The sequence below is a fragment of the Polyergus mexicanus genome, unplaced genomic scaffold, assembly GCF_030449975.1.
Source record: "Polyergus mexicanus isolate NDT 795.1 unplaced genomic scaffold, iyPolMexi1.0 SCAF_10, whole genome shotgun sequence".
NCBI classification, from domain to species: Eukaryota; Metazoa; Arthropoda; class Insecta; order Hymenoptera; family Formicidae; genus Polyergus; species Polyergus mexicanus.
The window spans coordinates 2,460,387-2,476,677 of NW_027223330.1; the positions used below are offsets into that span (position 1 = coordinate 2,460,387).

A 16,291-nucleotide genomic window follows, 5' to 3' on the forward strand; every position below is an offset into this window, starting at 1 on the left:
CAATGTGTCTCTTTTACTTAAAAATATACTTTTATTAAATATTTTATTTTAATTATTAATATCAGAATTCATTATGTATAATACAATACAATAGAATCGTGCAATTTTTCTTACATTTAATAATAATATCAATAATTTTGTGTCCTTGGCGACACAATCGCGACAATCGCTTTTCGTATTTGTTATATTGGACGAGTAAGTAGTTATACCGTGATTTAAATACCAAGAACTAAAAATAATATAAAAACTATTATAAAAAGTTTTGGTAAACCGGACGTAGAAATTTGTAATAATATTAACTTTAAGACGAATGCACTAACCAGTATCAGAGTGATTGTCACGAAATATTAATTTATAGTAGAAATCCTCTATGCTGTCTTTTACTACGTTCTTGATTCTCCGCGTTACTTTAGATTAGTAATGTGGAATTCGAAAGGATAGAATTGCGTTCCGTAAAGAATGACAATATAATGAAAGAAAAAGAACTAAAACTCCTTTCTTGCGTTGTTTTCATTACAGGTTTTTCGCATGATCATGTGTAGAATAAGAAAAAGAATGCAACGACAAAAAATAACGACGTTATCATTCTGCACGTCAGTAGAATAAAGTAACTAAAAAAAAAGCCTAGAATAGCGGAGAGGCTCTCGGCGAATTTTCAGAATAGAGGAATTCGATTGTAAAAAATTACATAAAAACGCTATAATTAACGAAACATTCAATCAGTTTCTTTGACGAGTATGGCACCACAAAACCATGAAACGCTCTGCGTTTCCATATAAACGATTTTGTGTGTAAAAAAATAAATAAAATTTATTTTATACCAATAAATTCGATTTTATATTGAGAAGACTTCGATTTTTATCTCGTCTTATTTCATATTTTTATATTATTGACACTATAACAATTAGTTCTTGAATTTTATACTAATTTCTTGAATTTTATCAATTGTCTCAACTGATATCAAAAAAACAATATGTATCTTATTGTTAGTATAAACGTCATTATACGTATCATTAAGTCGCAAATTACATAAATACGCAATCCTCTATATTATTATCAATACATAAATTTTTATATTCACAAATTTCTTTTTCAAATACAAATAACAAATAATCTCTTTTTCAAATACAAATAATTTATTTATTGTGTAAATCCATTACATGTCGCATCTCCATTGGGATATATAAACTAATGTAATAAGTACGAAACAGTACTAAATGGAAAAAAAAAAAAACAATAAAAACATCACAATACATTTACTGTGTAATGTGTAAAGAAACAAACAATGTCTTACTGCATCACAAATAAAAACTCAGAAAATTTCTGTACCTATAACGTGCGTTATAAAAAAAAAAGAGAAAAAGAAAGGAATTAAATATTCTTTAAGGATGACATTTCGCTAATGTTTTAGCTGTTATAACATTATGTAAAATCGATTTTGATGGATAAGATGGTATCATGTATATTCAAATTCGCACATTACAAAATAAATTATTTATTTAATCAAGAACTTTCAATTTAGCTATATAATAATTGTATGTTAAAATTGAGCAACAATTTAGTCATGTAAATTAGTAAAAATAATTTTTTTTGCACTTCTATATATCTATATCAAGTTCTTATAATTTTTTTCATCCATATAAATATTATTAATATTATAAATATTATTAATATACACAATTAATACATTTTCAATAAAAATCGATTAATAGATGAATTTATCGGCGAAGATAACCGCAAAATTTAATTTTAATTTATATTATCATATTTCTCTTTTTTCTTTTTTTTTTTCATCGCAATACCATTTTTTGCGCGTTATTTTAAAGTACAAAATTAATACATTGGTTCCAATTATATATATATAGTCCTGTTTCCTCCATATCATATATGCATATACATACACATATATATATATATATATATATATATCCCGGTTATGATTGCGCGTTTAAAGAAATCATGCGAATAATATAACCATTCGATAATTATGTAGTATAATTAGAATACAATTCGATTTAATCCTACTTCAAAAGTAGATAAAAGTATTTTATCGAGTGGATCGAATACTATCGATATTATGTAGAATGGTGATCAATGCCTGCCCGATATCAAACCTTCCGAGGCTATATTATATGGAACCCGCCAAATAATCATGTAACGACGTTGAAAGACAAATACGCGACGTCGAGATGTGAGTCTTGGAAGGCTGGCTTAATCGAATACACCTTTTATGGAATCATTGTGAAATCTATACAAGCAAATAGTCGTCATAAACGAATGTGGAAAGAAACTTTAGATTCTAACCGAAAGACCTTCATCGCGCATGATTTTATTGCTCCTTCATGCGATGATGCGTAACTATCGCCTCGTCCTTCTCTTCTTGCGTCTGATCTTTGTCACCCCAACCCCATAATTCGTGGCTACCATCGCCCGTTCTCTCTACCCGTTTCTTCACCATATTCTCAGACACACTCTTCAAATCGTAAGCCCAACCGATTTTCGCGAAGAAGTCGATGAAGGCCGTGGTAAAGTTGAGACTGTAGTTGCCGAACTCGGCTGTCTTATAATCCCAGGGAAATACATGATGGTAATTATGCCAACCCTCTCCAAGAGCGAAAAAAGCGACGCCTTTATTTTCTGACGGATTGATGAATCTATATTGCATAAGAGAGTAATCATAATATTAACAAATTTTTTACAAACGTAACAAAAAAATAAGAAAATATTTGAGAAGTAAAGATAAAAAATATAGAGTTCGAGATAAATCTTCATATATATATATATATATATATATATATATATATATATATATATATATATATATATATATATATATATATATCATTTATTAACTCTCCATTCTTCGCATTTACTTCTCAAATATATATACATATAATTTGACTTGTAAAACTATTTTAATTGATCAATACTAACTTGTCATAAGGTTTGTTGCCGAAGTGATGCGCCGCAGAGTTTACTAACCACGTCATATTCAATGTGAAGATATAACGAAAAATGGTAGGAATGAAATAAGCATTCGTCCACGTTTCATTCCAACATACAACCGGAATGATAGTGGGTAAAATGAAACATAGCAATGGCATCAGTATGATATAATATCTGAAATAAGCCAGAATTCATTTTTAATATATATTTGTCACTAAAGAAACATCATTCGGATTGACACCGACACGCATACCTTTTTTGAAATGCCAATATAGGGTCGCTTTCGAGGTCGCTCAAGTCGATTCCCTTGCCTTTTTCCTTGACTTCCGGATGCTTTTTACAAAGTAGCCATCCTATATGCGCGAAGAAAAAACCTCTCTGAGCGTTATGTGGATCGGCATCGGTCTCGCTGTATTTGTGATGAACCCTGTGATCTCTGGCCCAGTCGATCGCAGCATCCTGGATTCCATAAAATTACATTTTAATCAATACTGATATAAAAGTTTATTTTTCGCCTGCGCATCAAAACAAAAATAATATACCTTCGTTGTTCAATCTATATTGTTTTTCATATTTATATAATATCTATCTCGCGTTATGAAAGAAAATACTGAATATATGTTCGCTCATGTTCTATCAATAATCGCGGAAATAATATATATGTCACCCACATTCTCGAGTTTATAGAGAATGATATTCTTTCCATAACAACGGATTGCTTGTTTAAGCAATCTCTAACGACGCACAGTACGAATCATGCTATTTTTCCATTATCTACACGCGACGAGTGTTTTATGCTCGACATCACTACATCGACATGAATTCTTTACGCTTCACTAGCTGCAGAAAAGAGTCGATTCTACTATAGTTCTATTGGATTGATTACTATATTGTTAAATAGTCAACTGATATCTTTCCTAGCAAAGTTTTTAATATTCTATTTCATAAGAAAATTAATTATCAAATCATCCTTTTTTCGTAAGTAGTTTTATTATATCTCTCTTTTTTAATTCCTCTGCAAAAAATTGTTTACGCACCTGGAATGCTACAGTATTAAAAATCATGAGCAGCAACTGAAGAGGCCACTTGGCTTTGTAGGATCTATGTGCCCATAATCTGTGAGCTCCGGCTGTGATTCCAAAACCCGAACATTGATATAACAAGATTGCTGTAATAAAAAAAATTATGATTTTAAACACAAAGTAATCCGACGATTTATTTATTATTTTCATCAAATAATTATTTTGAAGCAAATTATATATCCGAAATGTAAAACTGGCAATGCGAATCAGAAAGTTATTTACAATTTATTCATAATATTAATAATATAGTTATAGAATAATAATGATAATAGCAATGAGAATATAATTTCGAATAATAGTAGTACATTCTAAAGGTAATAAATAAAAATCTTGATAGATTTGTAAAATTATAAGCGCGCGTGTATATATATGTGATACCGTACTTTCATTACTTCAGTTAAAAAAAAAAATTCTATTTCTAAAATTTATTTTAATTAATTAATTATATTTATTATAGAAATAAGAGAAGATGGTCGTTTAGTGTAGCTATTCACTATTAAAATTATATTTGTGTTCTTAATTTTTAAATTGTCATAGATAACGAGACGAACAATTAAAAATATTGATCTAAAGAATACATATCACACACACACATACACACATATATATATAATAAACTTGATCCCCTTACCGAAAATGACGGTCGCCAATTTGGCAGACGTAAAAGATAGATAAACTCCATAAAGAGCTCCGAGATGTAAGAACGCGAAAATCGCCACGTTTCTCCACACGATACGTCTAACATATTTTGGTATTTCTTTAGGTTCCTCCAATTGCGCCTCGGCCACAGTCTCGCCCTCGAAGAGCACTCCCGTCGGTGTGCTGGTTATATTCGGCGCCATGCTTACTTAGAAAAATCTGTTAACAACAATGTGAAAAATCTTGATTTAGCATTTCATTTTTTAAAGCGCGTTTTGATTTTTTTATAAACAATAAATTTCGCATTTTGACCATCGTATCGAAAAATTTAAAACTTTTTAACACATATTATCATTATTCATTAATTGTTCATATCCTTTCGTTTGCCTTTCTAATTTCTCATATTGCTCTCTTAAATAAATAATCTGTATGATCAATTTAATCATAATCGTAAATTTTTTAAAAATTATACAAAAACTTAGTAAATTTTAGATATCACGATATATACTCACTCTCTCTCTCTCTCTCTCTCTCTCTCTCTCTCTATATATATATATATATATATAGAGTATATTATTATTATATATACATATAGTATTATATATTATTATATATTATTATATATATTATTGCAAAATTATAATTAATTTTTTGATAAGGTTTGAAAAATAATCTACATCAAAAGCCGATATCGAGAATAGAAATACTTCATCGAGGCCACCGCGACGATAATCATATTTGCACGTGACCCATTATTTGATGGAACTAATATGGTGTGCGTCATGGCGTCGTAATTATAATGGTTTTAATACAGTCAAAAATCTGCAAGCATATAGAACCACCAAAATGTGGTAATAGCATGCTGCGACAAAAAAAAAAAAAAAATCAATAATGACGAATATGAGTTCAGGCCAAATATAAAATGTATGCGTCTCTCTCTTTTTCTATTTGCAATATTACGAAGAGTACTTAAATATTGTTAAGATTATGATTATCGCGCTTCGCAATTACCACGCTAAAGGTGATACGGATAGCGAAACGGTTACACATTAGTGGACGAAGCAATATATATATATTATAACCCGGAAACGTGAAACTTTTGCGATTATATTAACCGAGTACGGTTCGCTCGTTTAATTGATCATCAGCGCTCTGAAACAGGGATTCTTTCTCTGGGGAAATGTAACACCTGTAAGACTTTCACCGGTAGCGCAATATCGCGACAGAGAGCTTTCAGCTGACATCGCTACTTAGATCAGAAATTTACATTGCAGGCAGTCCACTTATTTAACATTCATCAGAATGCCGCGATTAATAAATCACGTAACGTGTAACGTGTTTACATTATATGACATATTAATAATGCTAATGAACCTGCGGAGAGAGAACGATTGTTCGTACGACACTAAGATAATGAGGGAAAATGAGAATCAATGAGCATAAATATCCGATTCTTTGCGCGTACACGTTAAAACTTTTTTTTAGCTATTTCTTTTACTTTCTTGGATCTGGATTTTCCTGTCGTCTCCAATGTCCGAATACTAACGGTTCATTCATGAATTATCGGCGAATACTGACAACGACGTGTATATATATACGTACGTACTCTAGTGTATCGTCGTATCGTAAGCCCGCAGGCGTTGCCTTCAATTCAGTCGAATATTCGCGAAAACGTATATTCTTCCGCACGTGACCGGGGATGCGAACCGGTCGAGGACCAACTATCGACTGCCGGCTGGATGCTCGACGAATGTCATCTAGGCGCAGGCTCGCGCGGCACCGAAACGCCGGCACACGATGTTCCCGCCGCTTGCGCAAAAACATCGGGTCGTTTGAGGAAAGCGTGATCAGCTGATCCTCGAGACAATTTGGTCATAGAGGATAAAATTATTGTCTCGAACTAAAGTACCAAATTTGCATGAAGGAAAAACGACGGTGTAAAATACAATTCGTGCGATTACTTCCCATCGTTACACATGCATTGATTTAATTAACTCAACAAAGAGATAAAAAATACGACTATTTACGAACATTTTATAGAAAAATCGCTTTATAATCAATATATGGCACATTTGATTAATAAATTACGTATTGTGCAAGATATAAATAATTCTAATGAGCAGGATGTTAATGATAATAGAGAATCACTAAAGACTAAACCATAATACCATATAATACATTCGGAATGGTCAATGAGTTCACCTTTATAATCATTTTCTAAAATAGAGTATACGTGACATTTTTAATTGCAATGACAGTTGCATATATCTTAATATTTTAATCGATGAAATGTAAAGAGAAATGCAATATATGTGACATAACGTATCTCGTTCTACCAAAACATACATTTATGTGTTACACATGATTCATTGATTCTCATTCATCTCATATTTATACGGCATGACGTGGCTTTGAAGATAATATTACGGACGCGGATTTTACATCTACAAGATTAGTTCGAACGCACTCGATCATTGCCAAGGCTGTATGACGTCATGGTCAATTAATTATTTCTATTCGCAACGCAATGATCATTCAGTCTGACACGACGATATTATCATACGGTAGCAATCAAAGAATAACGTTATCTTTACATTCATATCATCTCATTGATTATATAGATCTACAAATATCGTATACCCGTGAATCTTTATCGAGCGATTGTGCAGACGCAACACGATCATTACCAGTATGCATGTGATTAACTCGATTAATTTTTTTCGGGAGATATCCTGAATATATATATATATATGTGTATGTGTGTGTGTGTGTGTGTGTGTGTGATTTTTTAAAAATAACATTTATAAATTATAACAATGTAAATTTTTTTTTTAATATCGGACACACATGTACAGACACACACATATCCGTATTATACATGCATTGTACACATATATAAATTTAATCACGATATATTATGATCTTGTTTTGTATGATTAAAATATAATTAATTGGAATATGGTTATTAAAATAGAGAGAAAAAATAGTTTTTTTTTTTAAATTCCATGTGTAACACAACGGAAACTAATAATTTCAATCATAAAGAATTTGTTGTTTGTTTTCATAATTTTTAGCGTAAAGTAATGCGCAACTATTCATTTGACGTAATGGGATAAGTAGATTCTTCAATATGGTATTCTTCAAGACGACCATGACTGTGACTTAGCGTGCAAATAATCTCGCTCTCTCTCTCTCTCTCTCTCTCTCTCTCTCTCTCTCTCTCTCTCTCTCTCTCTCTCTCTCTCTCTCTTGCAATATTGTAGTTTATTAAGTAAACCAGTACACACATACAATCTCTTCTCTAATAAAGATACGCGCGGGTATGTATTCGTATAAGCATTGTTAATTTATACATGCACAACTCGAAGTAGCTTAATGACGTTGCAGTATGTCTAATCAAAAACAAAAAAAAAAAAATTAATAGGAAGATAAATAGAAAGTTGACCCTTAAAGATCACGGTTGGTTCATTTTGATCCTATCGATATTTTAACGATAGAATATATCGTCCCGAAAGCTTTAATCTTTAATCAATACAAAAAGTGTTTAAAATTTATTTTTTAACCTTTGTCGTACATGATCATTTTCTACAGATGTTAAAAGATACAGAAAAAGCAAAGAGAATAAATAATCTACAAGGTTATTTAATTAAGAGCAATATCATATAATGCCGTAATATTTAAATTCATAATATTTATGAAATCAGTTCTGATGACGCAGGTTACTTCAGATAGAAATCTCAGATAATGTGCAAAGATAAGCGCAGATTCTTCTTTAAGATACATATCATTTGCCAAAAAAAAAATTAATTATGTATCGCTTTTTCTTGTCATCGCGTTATTGCATCAAAGAAAAATACATGCTGGAGAAACGTGTACTAATATCTGACTTTTTCACGTTCGGTATTTATTGCCACGTAAACACTTAGTAACAATACTTGACACATGTGTTTATCGCATTTACATATCGCAAAGTATATAAAAATTTATCGGCAATCGACTGACTTTTGCCACTGTTTTTTATAGACGATTAGTCAGTCATATGATGCAACAAATGCTCCGTTTCTCTCGACTGTACGAACACAATTAGAAAAATGCCTCGCCAGTAATTATCACTGTTAGATTATCATGTATTGCATAATTCTTTTAACTGTCAAATATCTTTACAATAATATTGTTTTAAATTTAAATGCTGCTAAAATAATATCTTTTTAAACATCTTCTTTAACTCGAAACGTTTCTCGGATATTAGCAATTTTTAATAAATTAAAAAAAAAAAATATATATATATATATATATATATATATATATATAGAGAGAGAGAGAGAGAGAGAGAGAGAGAGAGAGAGAGAGAGAGAGAGAGAGAGCGAAGATTTATACGAGTACTCGATAGACAGATATAATTACGATATCTAATCTGAAACGAATCTCTATTTCTCAAGATCTCATCAAAAATTATTGTATCATCTGTTTCATTCTAATCTAACATATGGACCATTGATGACCGTTATATAGGGAGCAGCGGTCCTTAGGAAAACAATTCAGTACCGCCGATAATCGTAGCAGACCTCAGCTGAGATCGTCTGAGCCAATGGGATCGCGTCGTATGACTCTCGCCACCTGAAATTGGCGAATCGAGACGGACGAGACGAGAACAGACGCCACGCATTCTACTCTTCCACCAAGTATCGACCGCGCGCCTGCGCCTATAATAGCTTTGCTCAACTACTGCTTATTGACATTGTTAATTTGTCCGAACTGATAATATTATATAAACGCATATATATGTATACACGCATACACATAAATAAGTCATTCGATGGATCACGCGATTCACGAGTGTAGTGGCAGTTGATATGATAACGATAATTGAATCGTAATTCATCAACAGTTTCATATCAATCGTATCGTTTCCTATTTCATCTCTTTTTATAATCCACCAACCTGGGTTATTAATAGGTCACGCGAATCACAATGCTTGATCCTTGGCATCATGCGTGCATCGTACGATGTGTCATTCATACACACACACATATATATATACAGCTTAATTCCCACGTAACTGCGCCACGTATATACTATTGTCACATCTGCATGCGGCTCGTACGTTATATTATCGCTCTCTTTGCTAAGGACTAAAACAGCGTCAAACCAATGCATTGGTTTGACGCAGTTCGTAATATATACATATATATGCTGTGCGATCATACGAGCTGCGTCAAACCAATGCGATCAGACTATTGCCGGCGTGGCGATTATGTGATGCGCACATGGTTGTATGAGACAAAATGTACAATGTGCATGAAACAAAATCGTTAAAATATCTTTCGATAAAATCGAAAAATATTGCGTTATATAAAGGAAGAAATTTAAAAGTCAAAGAAATAAATAATTTCAATAATTATCATAAAAACTAGAAAACTGGTTTATTAATATTTTTAAATATATTAACTTTTTTTGCTTGTGAAAAAGTGTAATAAACACGCGTCAGCTGTTTTTAGTCCTTGGCAAAGAGAGTGATTATATAACGTACGAGCCGCATGCAGGTGTGATAACAGTATATACATGGCGCCGACTCATACATACAAACGAAATGAGTTTAGTTCTAACGACTATGAACTTATAAACAGTCATCTTTTATTTATAAGTTTTTATTGTAAGAATTGGCTCATATTATATAACGTCAATGCGATATTTTCTTTTCAAGTAAAAAAAGTATTTTGCACACGTAAATGTCTTTATATTGTAAATAGAATATAAATGAATGCTTGTAAATGAATATTTTTCGTCGTATTGTATAATGTATGTAAACCGGTTTGTGTTTTTATTTTTTCAAATATTCACAAAAATATCTACGCGCCGGCCGATCGATCATACAATAGCGCAGATCGTATATAAATGTATTGAAAGAATCACGTATATATGTGTACAACGGGCACGTCTTGTTTTATCTCACTTCCTCATGTGTACGCATTATATCGCGTAAGGCACTCTGGCTGGCACACCGGCTGATCACGCACTTGCGTAGTGATACGAAGAAATAACATAACGTTGGCACATCAATACATTTCTTCGCATAATTTTATTGAATAGATATTTGCTGAGAAATTTATCAATACTAAGCATAAATTATATAAATCTGCATTTTTTTTTTTTTTTTTTTTTTTTTTTTTAGTTGAATATTTTACCTGCGAGAATAATTGTATAAATTTGTATTTCAACTATTCGCAATGCTAAACATTAAGAATCGGTAAATGTTTCATGTTTAAAAAATAATTTGTACGTATTTATAAAATGTTAAATTTATAATAAAGTTATGTAAAACTTTAATTTATATATATTAATTTAAACTGGCTTAATCTTTAATAATGAGAATATCATATAAATCAAATAAGAGGCAATAGAACAACGGATACTGTCTACCCTGAATAGAAACAATAAAGATACGATATAAAAAAATTGATATAAATTCGATATATCTTTTACTATCTAATTTCAATAAATTATACAGGATCATAGAACAATGCGCGCGCGCGGACTTGATTTAAATTTGAAAAGAAGATGAGAAAATTTTATATTGAAGAATATTATGTTGAACAATAAATTAAAAATTAAAAATCAAATATTTTTTGATACGATTAAACAACAATGTTAATTGTTTGTATCCGCGAATGCGAGAAAATTAAGAAAGTAGTCACAAAATGAGACATATCTACTATTTCACATCTGTCAATCTTGATATTTTTTTAGACGGAATAAGAAACCCTTCCGGGAATGCAAATGTGCACTTTCGCCGGCAACATTACATTTTTATTTAATCCGAACTTTTGCGTAAGATCGATCGAGCAGTTCATGTATTCACGTAATGTTGTAATTTTTTAAAACGCGGAAGTCATAACATTTGTGTTAATATGCCCGACATATAGTTTATGTTTGACTATTATATCAACAGTAAGTTTGCCAAGTTTACGATATATAATAATTTAAGAAATACGACGTAATAATTTTAAAGCAATAGTCTCTTCTACGAGAATTTCTGATACTGTATGCTATGAAAAAATACGTGAAAACAAAACAAAAATTTTATATAAGTGATAAATCTCTCTCTAAATATATTTTATAAAGCTAATGTTTAATTGTCATATTGATTCCATGAAACATTTGTAATTGCAGAAAAAGTTCTATGAAGGAAACAATCATCTACGTGAGTTGAAAAGGAGGATCACGTCAATGCGAATGCAATCAAATAATTTAAAATCTTTATTTTAGCTACATCTATCCATTTAAAAAATAGATTATGTGCAAAAAAAAAATCGACAAAGAATATCGCGCAGAAGCCCAAACAAAGGCAACATCATTTAAATATTAATTTTTCAAACAACGACAATTCCACTGATTGAATTATTATATTCTGCATTATTAAATTCTGCATACTGAAATACATTGTACTATTTCCTATTTTTTTTAATTTTTATAGTAAATGATATTGAAAAATAACACCGGCGATATTAGACGTATTTAGATTATTCAAGCAATTAGCTCCCCAACCCGATCAACAGGCGCTCTTAATAGAGAGCAGTGCAACAGGAAATACTTATTTGCATTGAAGAGAAATGACATGATGGGATTATTTTGTAAATGAAAGTACGTTTTTTTTTTGCGCACAATAAATCCGCGATTTTCTTTTTTGTCTATTTTATATATGTATATTTACATACGAGTCATTGTTCCTCTATTGAGTCATATTCTCACGATCCGTGATTTAGCTTCTATAAATTTTTACATCTATTTAAGAGAAATAACGAATCACGTACTTCCGCTGAGAATATATAACGCGGCACTACGTTTATGATACAAAAGACCACCTACTCTCTTTTTTCTCCCTCTCTTTTTTTCTCTTTGTCTCTTTCTCGAGGGATATACTTAACAACAAAGAGAAATTGTTCAACCACGATTGAGATTGATTATGCGTAGGAGAGAAAAGCGTAACCTTTTGTATTATAAACTACGAAAATCTCTCGATAGGCAGATCACGTTAGGGCTGTTAAGGATAACCGATGTATTTTTTGCTACCCTACGCAAGAACATTATATATTGTATTGCGTTATATTTTTTTCTTTTTTCACCAATAACATATTTTCTACATTACCTGTTGTGATATCTTTTATATATTATCATCTTATTAATTTTAATCTTTTCGAAGAAACCGCCGTTTTATAATAAGAAAAACATATACGCTTTATTTCGAATTATTCTAGAGAAAAGTTTCCCTTTACATTTAAAAAACCATTGATAATATAATATCTTTTACAGACAAGATTTAATATTCGCCGTGTATTAATATATTTACCGCGTAAATTTTTCTCTTGTAAATGTAAACGAATAAGAGATATGTTGTTCGAAAATATTATCTCTTATTGTTTCGCATTTTTGCTTAACAAATGTTTATATATGAGTTTAGTTTTATATTGTAGTATTATATTTTATATTATAGTTTTATAATATTTTTTTCACAATCGCGATAAAAACTATTTATTCGAAAATAGTTTATATTTTAAATCTATAATAAATGTAGATCTACTATTCGTCATTATGTTATCATTATATTAAATAATATAATGACATTAATGACAATATGATAATAACATAATGACAAATCAAAGTAGATCTACAATTATTGTAGATTTGAAAAATAAATATTGTTTGCTAATGAATAATTTTATCAAGACTGAAAAAATGCTATAAAAAAAAAAAACATTAGTGAAAAGAAATTAATGAACTCTCAGAAAAGCTTTTTTCAATGAAATTAATCTATTCTCTTCTAAATTTAAAATTATCATAAAACTAAATTAAGTTCGTATATAAACATTTGTTTATTAATTATGTATTAATATATTAATATACGGTGAATATGAAATATTGTCTGTAAAAAAAAGTACTGATGTGTGTGTGTGTAAATATAAGACATTTCAATAAATTGCGAAAGTTGGGATAAATAATGATTTAAATATAATTTTAAATAAAATGATGTTCTTATTCTAACTGAAATTTCAGTGGAATGACCGTTAATAAAATCAATAATTAATGTTAATTAATTAATTAATTCTTTCATGAGTAATTCAACAATTTTTAAAGATTTACTCTGATTTTTTAAATTTCGCACAGCTACATTATCATATTTTGGCAGCTAAATATATTTGATATATTTTGCGTATGTCGCGAGAGTGCACATACATGAATATCACAAAAACACAAAAAACACAATTCGTAAAAGTCGTAGCAACAGAAAAAAATATTCATAATCACATACACATTCTATCAACGTGTAAATATCTTTAGGATTGAGTCCGAAGAATTTATTTCAATTACAATGAATGACGATAGCTTCGATATCACTCCGGATATATCGCAATTATTTCGAGAAAGAAATATATAATATTTCCATAATCATATTTTTCATCAGAATTTAATAGTTTATTCGATCTTTACGTGCATTAATTTGCTGCCATTCACCGCGGAAAGCAAAGGCAGCCATATCAAGGGATTGAAAAAAACCAGTGATCGTGTGATATATTGGCAGGATAAGAGAATAGCCTTGTAGAAAGATGATAGATCGTATCAACTTACCTCTCTCCTTACAAACTGTCAAAGCTAGTTTGGGATGCTGGAATCGGTACGAATTATTTCTTTCGCCGAGATGATGGACGTTTGCGAAGCAGATAGCAATGTGGTTCTTTCCCGCCAATGTAGCAACGATTATCTTTTCCAGTGGTAGTTTGGTCGTCGATTAACTTCACCGTCTGCAGATATATGTAAATTGTAAAGGATACGATCTCTAAAGAGACGATTACGACAATAAGCGACGATGTTAAAAGGACTGCTGAGGATCGCGAATTGCGAGATTGGTACTATGCGGCGAGAGTTAAATATTATTGGCAGTATTTACAGAGGTGAGAGAAAGAGAGAGAGAAACTATATCGGCGCTACCGTCGGCGCCACCATACAGTCACTCGGCGAATTAGCGAAGCCGGCAATTGTCACGTGACATTCTCGTGCGCGACTTCAAAGCGCGCAATATCACTTGTCAGTGATACATATATGTATATATACAGAGTGTCCGAAGTCAATCGTATTACCCGTCGTGTGCAGGTAAAGCAAGCAAAACTGAGAAATTAATTAAAAAAGATCGATCAATTCGCGTGAATATAAGCGTAAAAAGGAACAATCCAGTATTGATGTGGGATTGCTAGGATGCGAAAATCCATCGTTATGTATATACCGCTCGTACGTAACCGTTGTCATTTGTAGAGCGCTTCTCCCAAAACTTTGTTGCGTCTAATGACTGCAAACCATTGTCTCTTCTCGTTGTGCGTTTACACTCGCACGAATCGATCGATCTTTTTTCAAATAGCGCTCATTGCATATTAATTTATAAGAAAAATAAAAAATTATTATCAACTTTGATTGTTATTGTTAAAATCTGTTTGACTGTTATCGTGACTCTGAGTAACCTACCAAGAATTTTTCTATTCTCACCACTTACTGCTTATTAAAATTCATTAATAAATATAAGCACGCGTAAAGCGAGAAGTTCGATGTAGACTGACAATGAAAGATTCAATATTGGATCTAGGAGAGACTCTTTACGCGTTTAAAAGTTTTTGTGATATTCATCCGATTTTCCTGCTGCTTTTAGTGCAAAACAAAATTTATAATTATATCCACATGAATTTGTTAAGCCGGGATTACGATAAACTTTACGTAACGGGACGTGAAGTAACGTAAAATCTAAACACAATGTTTTCTATGTTGTCAATTACGACTGACTTTGACGTAACGTAAAATAAATATTAGAATTTAACGTGACGTGAGAAAGCTTGCCAATATCAAGCTTTGACGTCGCGTTCTGTCAAGTCGGGCTGTCGATTAACGACGTTTTATTAGAGCGTGTGAGGGCGCATCCCGAAATATATGATAAAGAAAATGCAGGATTCAAAAATGCCAAAAGAAATGAATGCTTTAAAAGAAATGGATCATGAAAACGGAGTTCCTTTAATAGGTTAAATCAATCACCAAACTAGATTCTTCTCCGAAAAATCTCCCTCACACCAATGGTTCGTATTCGTTTTTTTTTTTACGCACTTTCAGATACAAATATCCGGTAAAAATTAAATTAAAAAATTGATAATACTGTCTCACGATATAATTCATTTTTCAATTTAAATTGCTTTTCACGATACGTTACGGCGATCGTAATTTGAAAGATCGTAATGTAAATCTTGCTTTGCGCTGAAAACTGAAAACCCATATCGTAGTGTATAATTATAAACATCATTTCGTATTGAAAGCATCGAATGAAAAATAAAAGTGAATGTTCACGCTTTATCCTCCCTTTATACGTAGATGATTGCAAGCTCATATGTTGTTATATATTTATAATGCATGATGATCGATAAGAAACATTTAGTATAACATCATATATTTAAATGCGAGGAAGCACAGATTTATATAAAATAATTTCAAAAATATTATCGAAAAATCTGAATATTTGCTGATTAATGATGGCGTGATTTCTATAGAGAAGTCATATATTTAAACGTGACAAAATACACAGACTTATATGAAAT

General features: G+C 31.1%; 1 protein-coding gene across 4 annotated transcripts; it reads right to left on the minus strand.

Moving 5' to 3' along the window:
- Nucleotides 1-26: 26 nt before the first annotated feature.
- On the minus strand, nucleotides 27-14,572 carry LOC138937103 (acyl-CoA Delta-9 desaturase-like). 4 transcript variants are annotated; one of them, XM_070303026.1, is made up of 6 exons: nucleotides 14,292-14,572; nucleotides 4,660-4,886; nucleotides 3,984-4,114; nucleotides 3,200-3,405; nucleotides 2,935-3,120; nucleotides 27-2,654 (listed from the first exon to the last, which is right to left on the minus strand). In XM_070303026.1, exons 2-6 carry the CDS (start codon nucleotides 4,868-4,870, stop codon nucleotides 2,330-2,332), a joined length of 1,059 nt encoding a protein of 352 aa, XP_070159127.1. In that variant the 5' UTR covers nucleotides 4,871-4,886; nucleotides 14,292-14,572; the 3' UTR covers nucleotides 27-2,329. The 4 variants fall into 4 exon arrangements, with proteins under 4 accessions (XP_070159127.1, XP_070159130.1, XP_070159128.1 ...); XM_070303029.1 differs by lacking the exon at nucleotides 14,292-14,572 and adding an exon at nucleotides 9,609-9,737; XM_070303027.1 differs by lacking the exon at nucleotides 14,292-14,572 and adding an exon at nucleotides 6,274-6,416.
- Between the last annotated feature and the right edge of the window lie 1,719 nt (nucleotides 14,573-16,291).